The following is a 25,705-nucleotide window of genomic DNA, read 5'->3' on the forward strand; positions in this document are numbered from 1 at the left end:
TTGCCTGAAGTCTTCCCATATATTCATGCCTGGACCCTAAAATAATCTTCAGCAGTCCTTCTCCGAGAGTTCCTGCCAAAAGAAATACTGTCAGGTGGATGGCTACTAAGAGGAGGGCCTTTACTGTTGTGGCACCCCTGCTGTGGAATAAGCTTCCCAGAGAGGCTCACCTGGCACCCAACATTGTGCTCTTTTCGGTGCCAGGTGAAGATCTCATTTCCCCAGGCATTTTAGTCTTTAATTTTCTGTTGTTTTAAATTTATTTATTTATTTATTACATTTATATACCGCCCCCATAGCTAGAGCTCTCTGGGCGGTTTACAGAAATTCTAAAATGAGATAAAAACCAGTATACAAAATTTAAAATTCTAAAACAGAGAACATACGTACATGAAGCATTAAAAACCGTTAAAAATAAACATGTGGGTGATTAAGAAGTGCCGCCCTATGCCTGGATAAAGAAGAAAGTCTTAACCTGGTGCTGGAAAGATAGCAGCGTTGGCGCCAGGCGAGCCTCATCAGGGAGTTCGTTCCACAGTCTGGGGGCCACCACTGAAAAGGCCCTGTCCCTCGTTGCCACACTCCGAGCCTCTCTCGGAGTAGGCACCCGGAGGAGGACCTTAGATGTTGAATGTAGTGACCGGGTATATTCACGTCGGGAGAGGTGTTCCGTCAGGTATTGTGGTCCCAAGCCGTGTAAGGCTTTATAGGTCAAAAACAGCACCTTGAATTGGGCTCGGAAACATACAGGCAGCCAGTGCAAGAGGACCAGAGCAGGTGTTATATGGTCGAACCTTCTGGTTCCTGAAATCAATCTGGCCGCTGCATTTTGCACGAGCTGCAGCTTCTGAACCGTCTTCAAAGGCAGTCCTACGTAGAGTACATTGCAGTAATCTAACTTGGAGGTTACCAGAGCATGGACAGCTGAAGCCAGGTTATCCCTGTCCAGATAGGGGCGTAGCTGGGCCACCAACTGGAGTTTGTAGAAGGCACTCCCTGCCACTGAGGTCACCTGAGCCTCAAGTGACAATGACGGATCTAAATACGTTATATTTAAAATCTTTGCATCACTGCAGGTTTTGAGAGCACTTCTAAAACCTGCAAAACCTATTCAATGAGAGATCGTAACGGGACAGAAAATAACTGACCACATGCACACATGGTAAATGATATATTTCACCGCCTATTGGTGGCATCTAGCCAGAACATGAGTGCTAAGAAACCACAAAACGCCGAATCCTTTTTCACGCTGGTGTTGCCGTACCTCCTTTGGGGCGCTCTGGATGCTGGTGAAGCGTAAACAGTTAAGAGCCGGAGCTGTGAACCGGTGCGCCCACGTTCACCTCCATTCTGACGCAAGCGCGGCGCCTCCGAAACGGGAACAGCGGGGAAATTATTCTGCATGGGGTTCTTGCAAGGCGTGCGCGCGGGCGCTTTGCGTGTTCAGGACAGCACCATAAGAATATTAAGAGCTATTACGGGAACAGGCTGCGAAGGAGAAGACCCCGCCTGTCCGGCATCAGACGGCAGATTTCTCATAAATACTATTTACATCCTTTAAATTAAAACCATTTCTGAAGAGTTGCCTGAGATCAGCGTGACGAGAACGGCCTTGCGTGGCACGGGCTTGGTGGCACCCTGGAGCGGCACCTTCCCGGGTCGATCAGTTATAGGAGAGGAAGTCGATTAATCGCAGAGGAATGTGGAGCTTGGAGATTTTCTCCAGGGCTTGCCGGCCAAGGGCTCTCCTCAGGCTCAGCCGGCAGAGCTGGGACAAGCACAGCGGAGTTTCTGCAGGGGAGGAAAATAAAATGGGTGAGGTGCGGTGGAGGAGAAAGGAGGCAGAACTTCCTTTTTTAAAAAAAATCAGAACTTAAGAGCAGTGCTGGATCAGGCCAACGGGCTGTCTCGTCCAGTCAGTGGTCTTCAACTGATTCAGACCTAAGATCCATCTTATTTATTTATTTATTTATTTTATTACATTTATATACCGCCCAACAGCCGAAGCTCTCTGGGCGGTTTACAACAATTAAAAATGGTAAACATTAAAAGTATACAAAATTTAAAAACCATAAAAACCATAAAAAACAATATAAAAACAACAGTATCCATTTAAAAACAACAATTCTGGGGTTCGTTAAAGACAAACTTAACATTGTTAAATGCTGTTAAAATGCCTGGGAGAAGAGAAAAGTCTTGACCTGGCGCCGAAAAGATAACAATGTTGGCGCCAGGCGAGCCTCATCGGGGAGATCATTCCACAGTCGGGGGGCAACCACCGAAAAGGCCCTCTCCCTTGGAGCCATTCTCTGAGCTTCCCTTGGAGTAGGCACTTGGAGGAGGACCTTAGATGTTGAGCGCAGTGTATGGGTAGGTTCATGTCGGGAGAGGCGTTCCATCAAGTATTGCAGTCCCAAGCAGTGTAAGGCTTTATAGGTCAAAACCAGCACCTTGAATTGGGCTCGGAAACATAAAAGCAGCCAATGCAAGCAGGCCTGAATCGGTGTCATATGCTCAAATCTCCCTGTTCCAGCTATCAATCTGGCCGCTGCCTTTTGCACAAGCTGCAGCTTCCGGACCGTCTTCAAAGGCAGCCCCATGTAGAGGGTATTGCAGTAATCTAATTTGGAAGTTACCAAAGTATGGACAACTGAAGCTAGGTTATCCCTGTCCAGATAGGGGCGTAGCTGGGCCACCAACCAAAGTTGGTAGAAAGTACTCTGTGCCACCGAGGCCACCTGAGCCCCAAGTGACAAAGATGGTTCTAGGAGAACCCCCAAGCTACGAACCTGCTCTTTCAGGGGGAGTGCAACCCCATCCAGAACCAGTTGAACCATCTTGGACTGCCAACCTGCAACATGGGACCCACTTCGACAATGCCACAATGCCAGATACAAACCAAAGGAACCCAAAAGGCGACCGCTGTAGAAACAAAATAAACCCAACGAAATAAATCGTCATTCAAAAATTACACACACTTATTTATACAAGAATAACTGTTTTCAATACAATACTAATACAAGTCTACAACAATCCACTATCACATCAGTGTGGCATTTCATTACCGTATTTCTTCGATTCTAAGATGCACTTTTCCCCCCATATAAACATCTCTAAAAACAGGGTGCATCTTAGAATCGCAGGTGCGTTTATAGAATCATAGAATAGTAGAGTTGGAAGGGGCCTCCAAGGCCATCGAGTCCAACCCCCTGCTCAATGCAGGAATCCACCCTAAAGCATCTCTGACAGATGGTTGTCCAGCTGCCTCTTGAAGGCCTCTAGTGTGGGAGAGCCCACAACCTCCCTAGGTAACTGATTCCATTGTCGTACTGCTCTAACAGTCAGGAAGTTTTTCCTGATGTCCAGCCGGAATCTGGCTTCCTTTAACTTGAGCCCATTATTCCGTGTCCTGCACTCTGGGAGGATCGAGAAGAGATCCTGGCCCTCCTCTGTGTGACAACCTTTTAAGTCTTTGAAGAGTGCTATCATGTCTCCCCTCAATCTTTTCTTCTCCAGGCTAAACATGCCCAGTTCTTTCATTTATTATTTCTTAGAATCAAAGCTTTTCTTTATTATTTCTTAGAATCAAAGCTTTTTTTTCTGTTGGTGGTACTGAAATTAGTGTGTGTCTTACAATCGATGGTGTCTTACAATCGAAGAAATACGGTACATGTCAGTATAGCATTCAATTGTAAATTAACAATAATTTCAAACCAGATTTAAACAGTCATTGCATTGAAATCCGACCCATAGACACCAGGCACTAATCACATAAACAATGTATTAAGACCAAATTTAGTCAACAAAGTTCATGTTATTCCTTGTTTCGAAGTATCTTCTTCGAAAACGTCGGTCTAAGTAGTCGCCAACAGGCAGTGGAAAAACTCACCCAATCTCTCTTTATTAAATTTTTCAAGGTGAGACCATCTTCCGGTATTATATCAAGATCAGTAAAACGTATTTGGCTTCGTCACACTGAGAAACAGAAAACGATGTGACGAAACGAAATACGTTTTACCGATTTATGTGATCAGGTGATGGCGTCTGATGTCTGCGGGTCGGATTTCCATGCAATGACTGTTTAAATCTGGTTTGAAATGATTGTTAATTTACAATTGAATGCTATTGATATGTAATGAAATGCTACACTGATGTGATAGTGGATTGTTGTAGACTTGTATTAGTATTGTATTGAAAACAGTTATTCTAGAATAAAGAAGTGTGTATAATTTTTGAATGACGATTTATTTCGTTGGGTTTATTTCGTTTCTACGGTGGTCGCCTTTTGGGTTCCTTTGGTTTACATTTTCACCACCACTGCCTCCCTTACTATAGTTACAATGCCAGATACTTCTGTTAGTTCACTTGCTTTCAATAAGAAAGTTAAGGAGAAATGCTGGTCTTAAATACTATGTAAGTAATGGTTATTCTATATGTTATCTTATCCCCTATGATGTTTAACATATACATGAAGCCGCTGGGGGAGGTTATCCGGAGATGTGGACTGAGGTGTCATCAATATGCGGATGATACCCAGCTCTACCTTTCCTTTTCATCAAACCCAGGTGAGGCAGTGGCTGTTCTGAACCAGTGCCTGGGCACGGTAATGGACTGGATGAGGGCTAACAAACTGAGACTTAATCCAGACAAGATGGAGGGACTGTTAGCGGGTGGTTCATCTGTCCGGCGAGGTGATGTTTGCCCTGTCCTGGATGGGGTTGCACTCCCCCTAAAGGATCGGGTCCGTAGTTTGGGGGTGCTCTTGGATCCAGAACTGTCACTTGAAGCACAGGTGAACTCAGTGGCAAAGAGCACCTTTTATCAGCTGAGGCTGATATACCAACTGCGCCCTTATCTGGATGGAGATAACCTAGCTACCATGCTCTGATAACCTCTCGTTTGGATTTCTGCAATGCGTTATACGTGGGGCTGCCTTTGAAAATGGTCCGGAAACTTCCACTGGTACAAAACAGGGCAGCCATTTACTAACAGGGACTGGCCAACGAGACCACATCACGCCAGTCCTTTTCCAGCTTCATTGGCTGCCAGTCCAGGTCCGGGCCCGATTCAAAGTGCAGGTACTAACATTCAAAGCCCTAAACAGTTTGGAGCCAAGTTATTTGAAGGAACGCCTCCTCCCATATATATCTGCCCGGACCTTAAGATCATCTACAGGGGCCCTTCTCTGTGAGCCCCTGCCAGAGAAAGTGAGGCAGGTGGCTACTAGGAGGAGGGCCTTATCCGCTGTGGCACCCCAGCTGTGGAATGAGCTCCCCAGAGAGGTCCGCCTGGCGCCTACACTGTACTCTTTTTATCGCCAGCTGAAGACCTTTTTATTCTCTTAGTATTTTTACACTTAATTTTAACTTAAATTTAATTTTTACTGTTCTAACTCTGTATTTTAATCTTATATCAATATTTGCTCTGTGGTTTTATCCTGGTTGTGCTTTTTATACTGTATTTTGTATTTGTGTTTTTAACCTGTTGGTTGCTTTATTATGGTTTTAATTTTTGTGAATCGCCCAGAGAACTTTGGCTATTGGGCGGTATAAAAATGTAATAAATAAATAAATAAATAAATAATATTTTTTTATGTTCTATATAGCGTGTCCTGAGGAAGCATTCCTGGCAAAACAGGTTAAATGTACCGGACTCCTGTTGTTACTGAACTACAACATGCTGCATAATTGTTTTCATTACATGAATGTCATTACCAAACGCTGTAAAATTGTTTTCATTATATTAATGTACTTTATCGTGAGCATTACTAATGTATATGTTACACGCCACCAATATACACACACATATACATACTTTTGAAATAGAATAATTGGCCATAAGTATTTTGTTTTAAATTGGATAATTGGCCATAAGTATTTTGTTTAAATTGGAGATAGGACATGCAATAGTACATTGATGTGATAGGTTATGATTTAAAAACAATATGTTTACATAGTTTGAGGCAGTGTAACATAACTTGCCAATGAGAACAAGATATATATATATATACATCTAATTAACAGTTTTTGTGTTTATTTGGTTTTTTCTGTTTACGGTTAGAGGGTGTTCACCCACAGCTTTGCCGTGACCCATCTGGGCTGATCGCACGACCCACCAGTTGAAGACTGCGGATCTAGGGCACGTCTACACCTGCCAGATTTCACAGGGTTATCTCTAGGTTGTCCCTGTGTGCATCCATATGACGCAGGGGGTATCCCGGGGGGAACCTGAGACGACCAGGGGCTTTCCCCGGGATATCTGGGACCATGGATTTCCCAATATTTTGTCATAATTCTCTACCAGTAGATAATTCCATTGCCAGGGTGCCACCAATGAAAAGGCCCTGCCCCACGAGCTGCATTCTTCAAGAGCACCACAATGGGCTGCATTAATAGAAGTAGAGCTTCCAAATCGCGTGAGGTCCTGGTTCCTCTCTATTCAGCCCTGGTTAGGCCTCATCTAGAGTATTGCATCCAGTTCTGGGCTCCACAATTCAAGAATGACGCAGACAAGCTGGAGCGTGTTCAGAGGAGGGCAACCAGGATGATCAGGGTCTGGAAACAAAGCCCTATGAAGAGAGACTGAAAGAACTGGGCCTGTTTAGCCTGGAGAAGAGAAGATTCAGGGGAGACATGAGAGCACTCTTCAAAGACTTAAAAGGTTGTCACACAGAGGAGGACCAGGATCTCTTCTCAATCATCCCAGTGTGCAGGACACGGAATAACGGGCTCAAGTTACAGGAAGCCAGATTCTGGCTGGACATCAGGAAAATCTTCCTGACTGTTAGAGCAGTACGACAATGGAATCAGTTACCTAGGGAGGTTGTGGGCTCTCCCACACTCGAGGCCTTCAAGAGGCAGCTGGACCACCATCTGTCAGGGATGCTTTAGGGTGGATTCCTGCATTGAGCAGGGGGTTGGACTCGATGGCCTTGTAGGCCCCTTCCAACTCTGCTATTCTATGATTCTATGATTCTATGAAAAAACCTCCCCGGCTGATCTTAAACCCAAGGATGCTCCCCCAATATACAGCTGTCAGGACTAATAACCATTGATAAAAGTTATCTCCTATATGCATTCATTGATGGCTCTTTAGAAAGTCTCAAGAAATTGCAACAGAGGAATGCACATCGGCACGTGACAAATAGGGAAAAGGTAGTGGGAGGAAGGGGCTGCCATGCTCAGCCACCGAGAGACAACAGCAGGACCCTCACTCACTTTCGTAATGCTCAAAGCACTTGGCCGCTTGGCTGTTGCTCCAGGTATAGTCCGAAGGTTTCTTGCCCCGGTTGTCCCGGGCATAAATGTTTCCCCCGAACTCGACCAGCATCTCCACCAGATCAGCGTTTTTCACCTTGGCGGCGTGATGGAGGGCTGTCTCGTGAAGTTTGGCGGCATTCACGTTGGCCCCTGATGGCACGGACAAAAAATAAGAGAGAGACGGTCGACAAAGTGAGATGGGTACAAGTCAGAAGAACCCGAAGTCGCCAGTGGTCCCTGTGGCTTTGCGGACGAATTTCAACCTACGCCGTGACGCGAGGTTGGTTTCCCATCAGTTTATGGGAATATGGGGTTAATCACCCTTCCCCAACTGGGTGCCCTCCAAATGTTCAAGTCCCATCAGCCCCGGACAGCATGTCCAATAGTCAGGAATCCTGGGAGTTGGGTGGGAATTGTGGGAGCTGCAGTCCAATACATCTGGAAAACTCCAGGGGGCTGTCTATACGTCTTCTAAGCTGCGCAGTGGCGCTGTGTCAGTTATATGATGCAGCCACCACCACGCAGCCATCGCCGGGCTTTTCGTCAAAGCTGCGCGGTAAAAACGTCGGGAACTTACACTTAACTTTTTCTTTAAAGTGAGGTCACCACGGCCCTTCCGCTGTGTGACCTTGCTCCAGGGTTGAGCCGGGGGCGGATGGCAACCCCTGACTGGTTGCCGGAAGCCGGGCAGGGTTGTGCTAATTAACTTCTCTGATACTGCGTTAACTCACCCCAATTTATGTCCAAAACTGCGCATTTGTGCAGGGAGCTTTTATCCTTTACTTTGCTGATGCACAGCTGTGCATCTCCAGTTTATAAAAACAGGGATCTGCTGTGCTCCCTGACAGTTTGCTTTAATGGGGTGAAATGGGGGGTGCCCTCCCTATGAGAGCACCCCCTCCCAATTTCGCCCCATTAGAGCAAACGGTCTGGGAACGCAGCAGATCCCTATTTTTATGAACTGGAGACGCACAGCTGTGCGTCAGCGAAGTAAAGGATAAAAGCTCCCTGCGCAAATGTTCAGATGCTCCTTTCAGATCCTGTGCTGGATAACTTGGAATTTCTGCTTCTTCTCAGAACAGTGGGCATAATGGGGGGAGGGGGTGGGAACTATTACATCCGCCCCGCCCCACCCGGAAGTATGTTTTCCGGGTTTTAGGGACGGCCAGCTCTGCTGTATAACGCTGTAGGTGAAGAGCTGATTTCATCCTACTGCAGAGAATAAGAGCAATGCGCTTTCCTCCCGTGCTCCTCAGGATGAAGCCCAGGTTGGGGAAGGCAGGTCTTTGGGCAACTTGAAATGGATATTGGCCATTGGTGGGAGATCCAGGACAAATAAAAGGAAGGACTTCTTCACACAGCGCATAGTAAATTATGGAACTCACTACCAGAAGATGTAGTGGTGGCTACCAATTTGGATGGCTTTAAAAGGGGGTTGGATCAATTCCTGGAGGAGAAGGCTATCCATGGCTACTAGCCCTGATGGTTGTGTGCTATCGCCAGTATCAGAGGTAGTAAGCCTGTGTGCCCCAGTTGCTGGGGAACATGGGCGGGAGGGCGCTGTTGCACCATATCCTGCTTGTGGGTCATAGAATCATAGAATCATAGAATAGCAGAGTTGGAAGGGGCCTACAAGGCCATCGAGTCCAACCCCCTGCTCAAGGCAGGAATCCACCCTAAAGCATCCCTGACAGATGGTTGTCCAGCTGCCTCTTGAAGGCCTCTAGTGTGGGAGAGCCCACAACCTCACCAGGCAACTGATTATATTGTCGTACTGCTCTAACAGTCAGGAAGTTTTTCCTGATGTCCAGCTGGAATCTGGCTTCCTTTAACTTGAGCCTGTTATTCCGTGTCCTGCACTCTGGGAGGATCGAGAAGAGATCCTGGCCCACCTCTGTGTGACAACCTTTCAAGTATTTGAAGAGTGCTATCACGTCTCCCCTCAATCTTCTCTTCTCCAGGCTAAACCTGCCCAGTTCTTTCAGTCTCTCCTCATAGGGCTTTGTTTCCAGACCCCTGATCATCCTGGTTGCCCTCCTCTGAACACGCTCCAGCTGGGTCCCTGGTTGACAGCTGGTTGGCCACTGTGTGAACAGAGTGTTGGACTAGATGGACCCTTGGTCTGATCCAGCAGGGCTCCTCTTATATTCTTACTGACTACACAGCTCATGAAAACGTTCTTCCCTCGCCTGCTGGATCCTGAAATCTCAGGGCTCTTTGTTGTCCAGCCATGCAAGACTTTTCTGCTGGACCTCGCATTCAAAAGCCGGGAGTTAACCTGGTCAGACGGGGTATCAAACCTCTTTCAGGCCAAGGGCTGAATTCAATTTCAGACAAGGTCTCGGGGAAAGGGGGGGCACATTCCAGGGATGGGTGGGGCCGAAGGAAAAGAGGTGTGGCCAAAATGCCAGCCTATTTTAGCTTAAAACTCTGAGTGCCAGTAACTAAGGGGAGACATTTCAACATTTTAGAATGGGGGGGGGAACCATGCAAAAGCCAGAAAACCACCAAATAATTGACAGTCATGAGAGAGTTGGTGGGGCCAGGGCAATGGGGCGTGGCCATCTACGGAATGCCGGAGGGCCCGATTAGAATTCCAAGTGGGCCAGGTTCGGCCCACGGGCCTGAGGTTCAACACCCCCGTGGCAGGAGGCCATTTTTCAATGTGTTACATGGCTCATCTTGCACCTTTCAGATCACTGCCCTCTTGTACATGACACAGGCCTGGTTGCTACCCATCCTAAGACATTGGGATACACATAAACAGGATACCCCACAATATGGAAACCAGGGTGCATGTTTCCCACACCTGCGTTGAGCAATATCTTCACGCAATCCAGGTGCTCTCTGGCGCATGCCAAGTGCAAAGGAGTCCCGAAGTGGCAATCGTGGGCCTCCAGGTTAGCGCCGACGCAGATCAGCAGACGGACGCACTCGGCACTGCCTTAAAAAAAACAGAACAGAGGTGGCCAAATCAACAGAGAACACTGAGATTGTCTCGAACAGGGGTCCGGAATGTAGTGCCCACACAGCCCTTTTCTCCCTGCTCCCTTCAAAAGCATTTATTTTAATTACAAAGATAGAAAAATATTAGGGGACGACAGGTTCTTCCTTTTCCTGAGCCTGCCGCTGATCAGCTGTGCAGTGGGCTGGAAGGGAAAGCAAGGGGGAAAGGTAGAAGAGAGAGAAAGATCGAGGCTAGAGGCTGGGAGTGAAAGAAACAGGAAAATAAAGGGGTGAGTAGAATAGGAAGTGCAAGGCTAGGCGCTAGGAATTGGAGAGGCAGAAGAGGGCTGGGGTCAGGGAAAAGAGAGAAAGAACGAAGGAAGGGGTTGGGGAGAGAAATAGCGAGGCTAGAGGCTGCGAGTGGAGGGAGAGATTGAGAGAGATCATAACCAATGGTGGTTTAAATAGAATCATAGAATAGCAGAGTTGGAAGGGGCCTACAAGGCCATCGAGTCCAACCCCCTGCTCAATGCAGGAATCCACCCTAAAGCATCCCTGACAGATGGCTGTCCAGCTGCCTCTTAAAGGCCTCTAGGGTGGGAGAGCCCACCACCTCCCTAGGGAACTGATTCCATTGTCGTACTGCTCTAACAATCAGGATGTTTTTCCTGATGTCCAGCCGGAATCTGGCTTCCTTTAACTTGAGCCCGTTATTCCATGTCCTGCACTCTGGGAGGATCGAGAAGAGATCCTGGCCCTCCTCTGTGTGACAACCTTTTAAGTTTTTGAAGAGTGCTATCATGTCTCCCGGAGGGCTTTCTCCCCTGTGGCACCCCGGTTGTGGAATGAGCTCTCCAGAGAGGTCCGCCTGGCACCTACACTGTACTGCTTTCGTCGCCAGCTGAAGACCTTTTTATTCTCTCAGTATTTTAACACTTAATTTTAACTTAAATTTAAATTTTACTGTTCTAACTCTGCATTTTAATCTTATATCAATTTTGTTGCGTGGTTTTATCCTGGTTGTGCTTTTTATACTGTATTTTGTAATTGTGCTTTTAAGCTGTTGGTTGTTTTATTATGGTTTTAATTTTCGTGAACCGCCCAGAGAGCTTCGGCTATTGGGCGGTATAGAAATGTAATAAATAAACAAATAAATAAATAAATCTTCTCTTCTCCAGGCTAAATATGCCCAGTTCTTTCAGTCTCTCTTCATAGGGCTTTGTTTCCAGACGCCTGATCATCCTGGTTGCCCTCCCCTGAACATGCTCCAGCTTGTCTGCGTCCTTCTTGAATTGTGGAGCCCAGAACTGGACGCAATACTCTAGAGGAGACCTAACCAGGGCTGAATAGAGAGGAACCAGGACCTCACGCGATTTGGAAGTTATACTTCTATAAATAGACAACTGTTGGTTATTTAACCCGCCATCGGTTATCGTGTTGTGTGGAGGGCACCGTCGGTTCCTTCCTTGGCCATCGTAGGTTATTTCATCAGCCACAGAGTCGCAAAGCAAGAGTGGTCGAAACGGTGGCTGCCGCTCTAGTCCAGCTGGTTGGATATGATTTTGGGCAGCAATGGCTGCTGGGATACTAGTGGGAGGACTGAGAAGGGAGAGAGGGCGGGGGATGAGTGAGTCAACTCAGCGTGGACTAGTAGTCAACTCAGCGTTAACCCTAATCCACACCACGGTTGATTATTATCACGTCGTCTGGGAAATAACCCCTACATAAACAACGGTCGAGTTGATTATTATTAGGGGTGTGCTCCGCTCCGTTACGGATCCCCGGATTCGAAGCGGAGCAGGCCAAACCAGACCTCCGAAGCCCAGTTCCGGAGCAGATTGGGGGAGGTTCGGATCGACCCGAAGTGATTCGGGCCCGATCCAAAAGGTCTGGATCGGGTTCCGAAGCGGTTCGGGTAGGAGGTGCACAACCCTAATTATTATCCCACCATTGACTATCGTGTTGTCTGAATGCAGCAGATTGGGCAGGCCAGGAAGCAACTCCTTCCGTTTCTCCCTCCCTCTCAGCCTCTAGGCTCACTATTTCTCCCCCTGTAACACACATCTCTTGACTAGCAAGGCCCTCACAGCAGCCATTATGCGACTACCCACATCCTCCATGGGATCTGTTCCTAAACATGCCCGCAGTTCTGCAAGTCTCCAGAAAACCTCGTGTGTAAATAAGGGACGAATCCTATTTTCAAATTGTCATCGGAGGGCCTGTAATACGTCTCGCCACCTAGAGAGGTCAGGTTGGTGGGAATTCAAAACAGGGCCTTTTTTGTAACAGCACCCCGATTCCGGAACCCCTTCCCTCGGGAGACCAGGGGTGGATATTGTTCCACCCCGCAGGGGTATGGATGACATCAAGGGGCAAGGGCCCTCAAACTCCGCCTCTCCCCCAAGTCCCACCCCCCTACCCTTATTGGACCTCCTGGCACAGAGAAGCAAAAGGGAACAGAGAAAGGGGCAGCCCTTTCTGAGCACGAGAGAAACGCTGCCTTTCTCTAGCCTTGAGAAGGGATTAATTGTCACGGGCCGGGCCGGCACGGAGGGAGGAGGCTTTCGGATGTCTTGCTCACGGGCCCTCAGAAACGTGGCGCAGGCAGCGGTCCCAAATTATCTGCCTCCTGCATGTCCGTATGTGACCGGCGGCTGGTTACCACAAGCGAGAACTGCGGTTGTGCTGTTCTGTTAAGGGTGATTGTTGGGTGAGTGTGGGGTACATGGCTGAGAGGAGGTCTGAACGGGGGAATGAGTGTTGCGAGGGTGTAGGTAAGGATGTTCTTGGGAAACCCTGATGCAGGGACCCCGGGAGAGGGCAGGAGGACACATGGCAGGAGAAGGGCGTCGGGACACCAATCTGGAATTAGGAGTGAGCAGTGAAGTGGCAGAGTTTGCTGATGACACGAAATCCCTGAAGGTAGTTAAAACACAAAGGGATTGCGAAGAGCACTTTGTTTCTTTAAAAATGTACTTCTAATGTGCTTTTCTTCTGCTTTTCTTCTATTTTATTTTGTCCACCGCTCCGAAATTCTGAATGGGGAGTGGTATATAAATATTGTAAATAAATAAATAAATTATTTTATTGCTATAATGTATGAGTTTGATTCTGCTTTTATTGCTGTTTTACCTGAGTCTTGCAAATCACCTTTAGCACCCAGTGGGCCATGGGGAGATTTATACATAAGTCAGATAAACAAAATTTATTTATTTAATTTTTAAACATATGTATTTATTTATTAAATTTATATCCCGCTCCATAGCCGAAGCTAAACACAGCCTTAAAATTACATGTTAGGTTTTGGGGCATCGGTGTTCATTAGAGACACAGCTAGATTTCAAGCCGAGCGATAAGAGGCAAAGAGAAAAAATTTAAAGTTTATAATGAATTTTCAGGAAGGTGAAATCTCTTTGTGCACCGGGTGTGTGTGTGTGTGAGGCAGAGCAAAAAAGTAAAGTCTGAAGGATGAAAAGGGACTCAGAGGAACTGGAGACCTGTGGAATCGCAGAGAGGAAAAAAGGCGTGGATATAGGCAAAGAGATAAAAAGAGGGGGGAAATGAGATAAAGTGTAACAAAAATTGCTTTTCTATTGTTAATGTATTTGTATTTACCGTATTTCTTCGATTCTAAGACACCATCGAGTGTAAGACGCACACTAATTTCAGTACCACCAACAGAAAAAAAGCTTTGATTCTAAGAATAATAATGGCACCCGCAATTCTAAGACGTGCCCCGTTTTTAGAGATGTTTATATGGGGGGAAAAGTGTGCCTTAGAATCGAAGAAATACAGTATATCCCTTCCTTTCCTCCAAGGAGCCCAAGGAGGGATGCCTCGTCCTCCTTTTTGTTTTTTCCCTCACAACAACAACCCTGTGAGGCAGGTTAGGCTGAGAATCAGTGCCTGGTACCTGGCCCGAAGTCACCCAGTGGGTTTCAGGCCAAGTGAGAACTAGAACCCAATTCTCCCCAGTCCAGCGCTCCAACCACTACACCACACTGCCTCCCTGTAACGGAGCCATGCAACCTGCTTTTTTGTAACATCTTGCCTGATGAAGAGATCTGGTAATCAAAAAAGCTTACACATTTTATTTTAATTTTTTGGCAAGCTTTTGTTTGGCCTAAAAAGGGTATTACTCTAAGATGGATTTTAATAACATAAAGTGGTCCTCAGAGAGCGATTGGAGTACAGCGCTGTTGAGGCAGCTGAATGCTACTGTGGGTGCTGTCGGCTTACCATTCATGCAGGCCTCGTGGAGGGGAGACGCCGTGTAGAGCGGAGGGTTAACCTTGGCCCCATGTGAGAGCAGGACTTTCACACACTCTAGGCTCCCAGAGGCACAGGCGTCGCAGAGGGGCGTGCTGCCGTCTATGTTTCTGGCATCCACCTGTGACATAATAGTAGAATCATAGAATAGCAGAGTGGGAAGGGGCCTACAAGGCCATCAAGTCCAAACCCCTGCTCAATGCGGGAATCCACCCTAAAGCATCCCTGACAGATGGTTGTCCAGCTGCCTCTTGAAGGCCTCTAGTGTGGGAGAGCCCACAACCTCCCTAGGTAACTGGTTCCATTGTCGTACTGCTCTAACAGTCAGGAAGTTTTTCCTGACGACCAGCTGGAATCTGGCTTCCTTTAACTTGAGCCCATTTTTCCGTGTCCTGCACTCTGGGAGGATCGAGAAGAGATCCTGGCCCTCTTCTGTGTGACAACCTTTTAAGTCTTTGAAGAGTGCTCTCATGTCTCCCCTCAATCTTCTCTTCTCCAGGCTCAACATGCCCAGTTCTTTCAGTCTCTCTTCATAGGCCTTTGTTTCCAGACCCCTGATCATCCTGGTTGCCCTCCTCTGAACACGCTCCAGCTTGTCTGTGTCCTTCTTGAATTGTAGAGCCCAGAACTGGACGCAATACTCTAGATGAGGCCTAACCAGGGCCGAATAGAGAGGAACCAGTACCTCACGTGACTTGGAAGCTATACTTCTATTAATGCAGCCCCAAAGAGCATTTGCCTTTCTTGCAGCCATATCACACTGTTGGCTGATATTCAGCTTGTGATCTACAACAATTCCAAGATCCTTCTCGTTTGTAGTATAGCTGAGCCAAGTATCCCCCATCTTGTAACTGTGCCTTTGGTTTCTATTTCCTAAATGTAGAACTTGGCATTTATCCCTATTAAATTTCATTCTGTTGTTTTCAGCCCAGCACTCCAGCCTATCAGAAAGGCCTCTGTCCATGATTGGCTCAGCAGCCTGCTGCTCATCCAATCAGAGAGGCCTCTGGGTCCGATCAGCTGAGCAGCTCAGCTCCTAGAAAAAAAGCAGAATCCGCAGGGTAAACGTTGGAATCTTCACAACCAGCCTGCAAGGCAGGCCGGTTGTTATCTCCATATTACAGATGGGTGTCGAAAGACGGCAGCTTCTCTGCGGCCGCCTAGTCTCTTAGCCCCCATGCTGCCCTAGCTCTCGTGGGCCAGGGGGGCTGTAGAGGCGAGAAGGTCTCACATACGGATTTGAAATAACTCAGGTTAGTGGGTGCTCATTTGGCTTCCGTATCCCCCTTCGTCTGCTCCCAGCAGGCTCTTGGGTTGCTTGGAATCTATGCTGCTCTTTCCTTGACCCTGAACCATGCACACACACCCACACCCACAGACACACCTGTGCCCCTGCGGCCAGGAGGATTTTCACGCTCTGGGTCTGGCCGCACAGGCTGGCCTCATGCAGCGGCGTGATGGAATCATAGGTGACCAGGTTGACGCAGGCGCCGCTCTTAATGAGCTCTTGCAGCTGCAGGATTTCTCCCCTCCGGGCTGCTTCGTGAACCGGCGTCCTCTCCGCCCAAAAACCTGGCGAGGAAAAGGAGCAAAGCTATTGAGCGGGACGGAAAGAAGAAAAGACAGATGCACGGGGGAATAAAACAACCCAGTCTCGACGTACCAGCTTCCCCTAACCTAGCGTGTGTGTCAGGTGTGATGGACTACAACGCCCATAATCCCCAACCAGCATGGCTGTAGGCCTTGACAGCACCCCACCCACCCACACATATCAAGATCAGAACCGGGACGGGCACGATTATTTGCAGAAACAGAGTCAAGCTGCACAGGAGACTTGCAAAGATGCAGAGATGGATCAGGGCCAGGGCAGCAGTGAGACTGAGAAACAGACATCATTTCCTGGGGGTGGTTGGTTGTTGAATTAGGCAGAAAAGGAGTTGCAGGGAAGCCGTCCTTAGTCTCCTGGGCAGAGATTCCAAGAGACTAAGGACGCAATCTTGTGCATGTTTAGATAGGGGGGGGGGGAACTCTTATAATTCCCACGGCTGGCTGGGGAAAGCTGGGCGTCGCAGGGCTTTTTTTCCCCTGTCTAAACGTGCATAGGATTGCACCTTCGTTTGGGCTTCTCTCCTTTCACCTCTGCACAACCAATGCGGCGGCAAGTTACACCTCCTTTTGAGTAGGGTGACCATATGAAAAGGAGGACAGGGCTCCTGTAACTTTAACAGTAGTTTAGAAAAGGGAAGTTTAGCAGATGTCCTTTGTATGCATGCAACACCTGGTGAAATTCTCCCTCCAGCACAACGTTTTAAGCTGCAGGACCTATACTGCAGCTATACTGTGACTAGATTTAAAAGAGGGCAGGGCATCTGCAACTTTAAATGTTTTGATGAAGAGGAAACTTCACCAGGTTCCCCATATATACAAATGACACTTGCTGAAATTCCCTTTTCGATACAACTGTTAAAGATACAGGAGCCCTGTCCTCCTTTTCATAGGGTCACCCTACTGTTGAGCCACGAATACCACATTCATTGCAACATCCAGCAGTCTTGCATTGGAGTTAACTGCACAACATCGAACTGCACTGAAGCACAGCGAGTGTTTGTTCCCTTAACTGTTGACAGAGAGAGAGAGAGAGAGAGAGAGCTGCTGCTTCACGTGCATGCACTGCAAGGCTGCCTTCCCCAACACATTGTTCTTCACAAAAAACGTGGTTAAGCAATGGAGTTTGGTCCCACAAGATGCAGTGATGGCCACCAACTTGGACGGCTACCATTCCAGATGGCTATTAGTCCAGTGGCTACTAGTCCAGATGGCTATGTGCTATCTCCAGTACTAGAGGCAGTAAGCCTATGTGCCCCAGTTGCTGGGGAACATGGGTGGGAGGGTCCTGTTGCACTCATGTCCTCTTTGTGGTCTTCCCCGTGGGCATCCAGTAAGCCACTGTGCAAACGGAATACTGGACCGGGTGAGTTTTTGGCCTGATCCAGCACCGCTTCTATGTTCTTAATCCTATATCCATTTACCTGGTAGTAACTCCCATTAAAACCCATGGGATTTACTTCTGAGTAGACATGTGTAACATTGAACTGTAAATTCTAATTTAAGATATCTCTGATTGATCGATTGATTGATTGCATTTTTATACTGCCCAATAGCCAAAGCTGGACTTTGGCTTTTTATTCTCTCAGTAGTTTAACACTTAATTTTAACTTAAATTTAAATTTTCCTGTTCTAACACTGTATTTTAATCTTATATCAATTTTTGCTGCGTGGTTTTATCCTGGTTGTGCTTTTTATACTGTATTTTGTATTTGTGTTTTTAAACTGTTGGTTGTTTTATTATGGTTTTAATTTTTGTGAACCGCCCAGAGAGCTTTGGCTATTGGGCGGTATAAAAATGTAATAAATAAATAAATAAATAAATAAATAACAGCTCCCTGGGCGATTCACAAAAATAAAACCATCCAAAGTATAAAACAAACAGTATTAAAGCATGATATAAAATACAATATAAAAACTATACATACATATATACACCGTATTTCTTCGATTCTAAGACACACTTCCCCCACCCCATATAAACATCTCTAAAAACGGGGCACGTCTTAGAATCGCGGGTGTGTTTATTATTTCTTAGAATCAAAGCTTTTTTTCTGTTGGTGGTACTGAAATTAGTGTGTGTCTTACAATCGATGGCATCTTAGAATCAAAGAAATATATATATATTGCTTTTATATTGCTTAATTACTTTATATTGCTTAATTACTTCTGTATATGGGGAAAGATAAATACCAAAAAATGGAAATGAAAGTAAATATTAAACATCCTGTTAAGTAATGGTCGTTTTACATTTGTATGCTTAACACCGGATTTGTATAATATCAGACAGTGATCCAAAATACGTATTACGCAAAAGGGAGGAACCCTCACTGCGAAACAGGAACAAACAGAAGGACATCTGTTACTGTTTAAATGTAGATGTGTGTGTTAGATAAATGTGGGTTTATGTTCATGAATTTCAAAATACTGTATACATGTAAGGTGACCATATGGAAAGGAGGACAGGGCTCCTGTATCTTTAACAGTTGTATTGAAAAGGGAATTGCAGCAGGTGTCATTTGTATGCATGTCGCACCTGGTGAAATTTCCTCTTCATCACAACAGTTAAAGCTGCAGGAGCTATGCTGCAGCTATACTGCGACCAGATTTAAAAGAGGGCAGAGCACCTGCAGCTTTAACTGTTGTGATGAAGAGGGAATTTCACCAGGTTCCCCATATATACAAAGGACACCTGCTGAAATTCCCTTTTCAATACAACTGTTAAAGATACAGGATCCCGGTCCTCCTTTTCATATAGTCACCCTATATACATGTGTTTACTTGTATCGATGTCCTGTATATGAGTCTGTGCTTAATGAGGTGAATAAGATATTTCGCCCCAAGTTGTAATCTCATATCATGAGCCTTGCATCTGTGTAAGGGTTGTCATACTTCAATGCATATTGACCATTCATATCAATGTTTGTATAACATATTGTGCAACGTCAACAAATTTTTGCATATGTTGAGTTTTTGGTGATACATACAGCCCAGATAATACAGATTAAGAATCACCCCCAAAAAACCCAACTTGTACACAGTTCTATTCATTACTTCCCTGGGGTCATTCTGTTTGTTCCAGTGACCCCCAAATACAACAGCTCTACAGAGAGGTGGGTAGGGTGAGTTAACAAGCAATTGCAAAAGAAGTGCTTAAGCTAGCACAAAAGGGCAAAATAAATGGTTAACAGTGGATTCCTCCGCATGTTCACTTTGAAATAAGTCCCACTTTGCTCAGTGGGGCTTTCTTCCATTCCTAGTAATTGCATCGAGGATTGCAGCAGGAAAATATTTACCACACGCACTCCCCGGACTTAGGCCACGTGGACTGCATGCTGTTAACCCGAGGAAGGCCAAACAAAGACATGGGAAAGGCAGCCAGGGCATATTGATCTTCAAATACTTAAAAGGTTGTCACACAGAGGAGGGCCAGGATCTCTTCTCAATCCTCCCAGAGTGCAGGACACCGAATAACGGGCTCAAGTTAAAGGAAGCCAGATTCCAGCTAGACATCAGAAAAAACTTCCTGACTGTTAGAGCAGTACGACAATGGAACCAGTTACCTAGGGAGGTTATGGGCTCTCCCACACTAGAGGCCTTCAAGAGGCAGCTGGGCACCCATCTGTCAGGGATGCTTTAGGGTGGATTCCTGCATTGAGCAGAGGGTTGGACTTGATGGCTTGTAGGCCCCTTCCAACTCTGCTATTCTATGATTCTATGATCAGCTCCCAGACTGCAATCTAGTATTAGGTACAAAGTTTGGTGCAGGGAGAATAGAGAAACCCAGGGCTCCATCTAGACCAAGTTATGCACGGGAGCAACCAAATCCTTAACATGTTTACCATAGTGTGGGCAGCACATTTCATTAGGGTGTACACCCAGGGAATTATTATTTTTTAAAGGTGAACATTTATTGAATATTCAGTCATAAGTATCCTAAGGTCCAGCAGAGGCCTTGTGGCTGAGGGGGTGCAGCTCCCAGCACAGAGATTCCTTTTCGCTATTAGGGTGTGCCTGAGCACCCCAGGCACACACACCCCCTCGTGCATGCCTACGATGTTTACTTGGAACTGAGTTCCACTGTGTTCAATACAGCTGACTCCCTTTAAGGGGGCATAGAATTGCAGCCCAACACCCCAATATTTCAGCAGGAGAGATTTACGAACATGCGGTATCTTTTCCATGCAACTGCGTGACCGGATCATGCCCTTCCCCAAGCAGCGATAAAAACCATCTATGGCCTACTAAACAGGCAAACTCGGGAAATATTTACAGACCCTTCCTATGCTCTTTTAATTGTATGTATTTGATTGACATTGTATTGTTGTACTAATGTTGTTCCTTGCCTCGATCCAAATAAATAAATAAATTATTATTCCTCTCTGCTATCATCAGAATTACATCTGGCTTGCCTTCCCTAAGCTGAGGCTGTCCAGATGTGTTGGACTACAACTCCCATAATCTCACAGCCAGCTTCGTGACTTCGTGGACCAGCCCACGCCAGAACTTTCTGTCGGCCGTCACCACCCCCAGCTCCTGTCACCTCCAGAATATCATCCCTCCATCTCGCCCTTGGTCGGTCCCTCTTCCTTTTGCCTTCCACTTTCCCTTGCATCAGCCTCTTCTCCAGGGTATCCTGTCTTCTCATTATATGGCCAAAGTACTTCCGTTTTGCCTTTAATACCATTCCCTCAAGTGAGCAGTCTGGCTTTATTTCCTGGAGTCTGGCCTGGTTTGATCTTCTTGCAGTCCAGGGCACTCTCAGAATTTTCCTCCAACACCACAGTTCAAAAGCATCTATCTTCCTTCGCTCAGCTTTCCTTATGGTCCAGCTCTCGCAGCCATAGGTTACTACGGGGAATACCATTGCTTTAACTATGCGGACCTTTGTTGTCAGTGTGGTGTCTCTGCTCTTAACTATTTTATCAAGATTTGTCATTGCTCTCCTCCCAAGAAGTCAACATCTTCTGATTTCCTGGCTGCAGTCAGCGTCTGCAGTAATCTTTGCGCCCAGAAATACAAAGTCTGTCACTGCCTCCATGTTTTCGCCCTCTGTTTGTCAGTTTTCAATCAAGCTGGTTGCAATTTGGGGGAAACTGGGCGTCTCAGGTGGCATTGCCCAGCTACAAAATTCTAGAGACCACACTCAGGACTAGCAACATGATAAGGCTAAACCCCAGGGGTAACCTGAGAGAAAGCGCCCGCTTCTGATCTCCCCTCTTCTTTAGAATCATAGAATCATAGAATAGCAGAGTTGGAAGGGGTCAACAAGACCATCGAGTCCAACCCCCTGCTCAATGCAGGAATCCACCCTAAAGCAACCCTGACAGATGGTTGTCCAGCTGCCTCTTGATGGCCTCTAGTGTGGGAGAGCCCACAACCTCCCTAGGGAACTGATTCCATTGTCATACTGCTCTAACAGTCAGGAAGTTTTTCCTGATGTCCATCTGGAATCTGGCTTCCTTTAACTTGAGCCCGTTATTCCTTGTCCTGCACTCTGGGAGGATCGAGAAGAGATCCTGGCCCTCCTCTGTGTGACAACCTTTTAAGTATTTGAGGAGTGCTATGTCTCCCCTCAACCTTCTCTTCTCCAGGCTAAACATGCCCAGTTCTTTCAGTCTCTCTTCATAGGGCTTTGTTTCCAGACCCCTGGTCACCTTCATTGCCCTCCTCTGAACACGCTCCAACTTGTCTGCGTCCTTCTTGAATGTCCCCCACCCCCTTTCCCCCACCCCCCCTAGCAACACCCCCCAGCCCACCCCCCAACTTCCCCCTTCAAGCCTGGACTCACCAATCTCGCCCAGCAAGGAGCCGCTGGCCATAGCCCTCTCCATAGCTTACCCAGCCCAAACTACAAGTCCCAGGAGCCCCCCCCTTCCGCCGCCGGCGCACGGAGAGGCGGCGCGCTTCGCAGGCCTTCGCCACGCGCCGCGGGGCCTGTTGTTGTTGTTGTTGGATGCCGGTGATCCAGGGACTTGGGGAGCCGGACGCGAAAGGGCAGGGCGTCGTCGCAAAGGCCGCTGGGAGTTGGAGTTCTTTCCGCCGTCTGTGGGCCGCCGGTGTTATGCAATGCTGCGGAGGCGGCGGCTGCAAAGAGGAGGGAGGGGAGCCAGAGTCAGAACGCAGCGCGTCTCCCTGGGAGGAGGAAGCCAGTGGTTCTGCCTTTCTTTCTCTTGCAAACATTTTCCTTCCTTCCTACACATTTTCTCTCTCAGCCTCAGTCTCTCCTTTCCCACATCCATCCTTCCATCTCCTTCCTTCCTTCCTTCCTTCCTTCCTTCCAACACATTGTCTCTCTTAGCCTTACAGTCTGTCTGGCTGAGTTCGGACAACCGTTGATTAATGTGTCGTCCGAACTCGGCCTCTGCCTTTGCCACATCCATCCCTCTCTCTCTCTCTCTCTCTCTCTCTCTCTCGCCGTAGGGAGACCTAAGGTTTATCCCAGGATCACCCTGGGGGTGTCAAACCTGTTCATCTAAGACCGTAGCTAGTCCTAAGGTTTATCCCAGGATCACCCTGGGGGGTCAAACTTGTTCATCTAAGGTCATAGCTAGACCTAAGTTTTATCCCAGGATGGTCCTGGGGTCAAACCTGTTCATCTAAGGGCCTAGCTAGATCTAAGGTTTATCCCAGGATCGACCTGGGGTCAAACCTGTTCATCTAAGGCCGTAGCTAGACCTAAGGTTTATCCCAGGATGGTTGGAGTTGGAAGGGGCCTACAAGGCCAACCCCCTGCTCAATGCAGGAATCCACCCTAAAGCATCCCTGACAGATGGTTGTCCAGCTGCCTCTTGAAGGCCTCTAGTGTGGGAGAGCCCACCACCTCCCTAGGTAACTGATTCCATTGTCGTACTGCTCTAACAGTCAGGAAGTTTTTCCTGATGTCCAGCTGGAATCGGGCTTCCTGTAACTTGAGCCCGTTATAACATGTCCTGCACTCTGGGAGGATCGAGAAGAGATCTTGGTCCTCCTCTGTGTGACATGTCTCCCCTCCATCTTCTCTTCTCCAGGCTAAACCTGCCCAGTTCTTTCAGTCTCTCTTCATAGGGCTTTGTTTCAGTTCAGTTGTCACAGGGAGATAGAGCTGTGTGTCATCAGCGTATTGATGGCATTTAGCTCCAAATCCCCTAATGACGGCTCCCAACAGCTTCATATAGATGTTAAATAACATTGGGGACAAGATGGTGCCCTGTGGCACTCCATAGCTCAATTGCCAAGGAGCTAAGGAGGTGTTGAGTGCTGTCAAGAGAGTAGCCAACACAGAGCCACTAAAAAACAAAAGGAGATTATGGCTGGCATGTTCAGAGGAACCCTGAAGTTTGCAGAACTACAAAAAACAGGGAGAGAGTGCGGACTTTCTGTGGTCATGTGATGTTTTGTTGGGGGAAAACATGTTTATGTGGTTGCATGCGGTTCAAAGGAATATGAAATGTTTGCACGCGGCTGATTTGGGCTGGGAGACAGCCTAACGTGGCAGCTGAACTAAGTCTAACAAGGCAGTTACTGTGATCTGATGTTTGATCGGGGATATTTTTGGCTGGAAAACTAGATCTGCTATTGGCAAAAAGTGACCATTATGATGATGATGATGGTTGGCTGGGTGCAGCATTTTAAGGCACTGCTTAACAACCCTAAGATTCGAATTACACTTGGGCTCAGTTCAGACGACACAATAACCACTTGCAGTTTTAGTCGTCAACTGTTAGTTGAGCAGTCAACCGTTGGTATTTGTGTTGCCTGTTGGGTAAAAACCACGCCACAGTTGACTTTTTCGTCAAAAAAACCCCACTGGAGAAACACAACCGGCTGCAGACTTGACTAGCTGCACAACTGGTGGTTACTGTGTTGTCTGAATTGAGCCAGTTCAGTTATTACTATTTTGCAGGGTTGAGTTGACTATCTCGGCTGGCTACAGAGTTCCCAGCCAAAAGTGGCCAAAACCGCTCCGGCAGCTCTGCTACACCTGGCACAATTTGCAGAGGCTGCTGGGATAGCACCGGGAGGACTGAGGGAGGGAGGGGGCGGGCGCTGTGTCAGTCAAATGCCAGGTTGACTATTAGTCCACTCAATGCCAGCCCCATCCAACCACGGTTGTGTTGGAACAAATAACCAACTGAGGCCGTAGCTAGACTTAAGGTTTATCCCAGGGTTGTCCTGGGGTCAAACCTGTTCATCTAAGTGCCACACAGGGCATCCAGTGCTCAGGCAGGGATGAACCCGGGATGCTCCTGGGATAAACCTTAGGTCTAGCTACGGCCTGAATTGACTGTTCCCCCCAACATTGGCTGAATTTGGATGATGCACTAATCAACCAGAGGGCGGGTGGAATAGGAACAGAATGGGAAACAACCGTTGATTAGTGTGTCGTCCAAACTCAGCCATTGGCTAGAACAGTGGTTCCCAATTGGTGGTCCGTGGACCCCAGGGGGTCCGCGTAACCCACCCAGGGGGTCCGTAGCACCATTCACATATTAGCTCTGCAAGGTCCGCATTTTAATAAAAGAAAATACGCCATCTCCCGTGCTCCGTTTGCTTCGACGGTGACGTCATGCGCGAAAGCACCTGCGTGATTTAGTGGCTAGCTTCAGAGATTACTTCCCTGCACCTAATCCTGAAAACTCATGGAGAAGGAATCCTTTTGAATGTAGTGATGTACAACTAACAACTCTATCTGCGGAAGAGCAAGATGCACTTGTTGCCGTGACTTGTGATGGTTCACTAAAATCATTTTTCAAAGAATATAGACTGGACCGGTTCTGGGTGAAGGTTTTTCCTGATTATAAGAAGTTAGGTGAAAAAGCTTGGAAACATCTAGTTCCCTTTTGTTCCACATATCTTTGTGAACAAACATTTTCGACATTTTGTTACATGAAGAACAAATATAGAAATCGGCTCGATGTTGATCCGGATTTGAGAGTAAAAGTAGGAAATATTGAACCGGATGTGTCAGGGATTGTTCGGGACAAAAAGAGGCATGATTTCTCCCATCACATTTAGGTTTAGTAGCTGCTAGACAAGTCATAATTTGTTAAACTGTAAACTAGACGTTAGTAAAATTAAATTCGTCTTTATGTTCCTAACTAAATCATTGTCATTTCCCCGTGGTAATATCACAAATTTTATGGTCTGTTTTTTAGTATCCCTAAAATCCTTTGCTTATTAGGGGCTACCTCTTATTCTCTCCAAAAAATTGCTCCGCACAGGTAACTACCATAGAGATAACAATTTTTTCAAAAGTAGGGGGTCCATGGCTTGGCATTTGAAAAACAAGGGGTCCGCAGTACTTAGCTAATTGGGAACCACTGGACTAGAATGTTGTCCAAACACAGCCATTTTTTAAAAAATGAGGGGGGGCACGAAGCTGATTGGAGAAGTGGCAACTGGGGAGGGGTAGTTAACACTTTCCCTTCAGGTTGTTTTTGCAATCAAAATACACCCAACTACATGAGAACCCTGTTTCCCACAGCTGACTGGGGAATGCTTGAAATTACAGGACTTTTTTCAGCCTAAACGTGTGTAAGATTGCACCCTTTAGTGTATTTTAGGCCACAGCTAGACCTAAGGTTTATCCTGGGATCATCCAGGGTTTGCCCCTGCCTGAGCACTGGATCCCCTGTGGGCCTTGC

General features: G+C 47.0%; 1 protein-coding gene across 1 annotated transcript; it reads right to left on the reverse strand.

Annotated features, from left to right (window-relative positions):
• Positions 1-1,156: 1,156 nt before the first annotated feature.
• Positions 1,157-22,025, reverse strand: ASB13 (ankyrin repeat and SOCS box containing 13). Its single transcript, XM_063133959.1, has 6 exons — positions 21,871-22,025; positions 15,859-16,046; positions 14,445-14,595; positions 10,069-10,203; positions 7,218-7,409; positions 1,157-1,791 (listed from the first exon to the last, which is right to left on the reverse strand). Exons 1-6 carry the CDS (start codon positions 21,911-21,913, stop codon positions 1,664-1,666), a joined length of 837 nt encoding a protein of 278 aa, XP_062990029.1. The 5' UTR covers positions 21,914-22,025; the 3' UTR covers positions 1,157-1,663.
• Between the last annotated feature and the right edge of the window lie 3,680 nt (positions 22,026-25,705).

This window comes from Elgaria multicarinata, chromosome 9 (assembly GCF_023053635.1).
Source record: "Elgaria multicarinata webbii isolate HBS135686 ecotype San Diego chromosome 9, rElgMul1.1.pri, whole genome shotgun sequence".
In the NCBI taxonomy this organism is placed as follows: domain Eukaryota; kingdom Metazoa; phylum Chordata; class Lepidosauria; order Squamata; family Anguidae; genus Elgaria; species Elgaria multicarinata.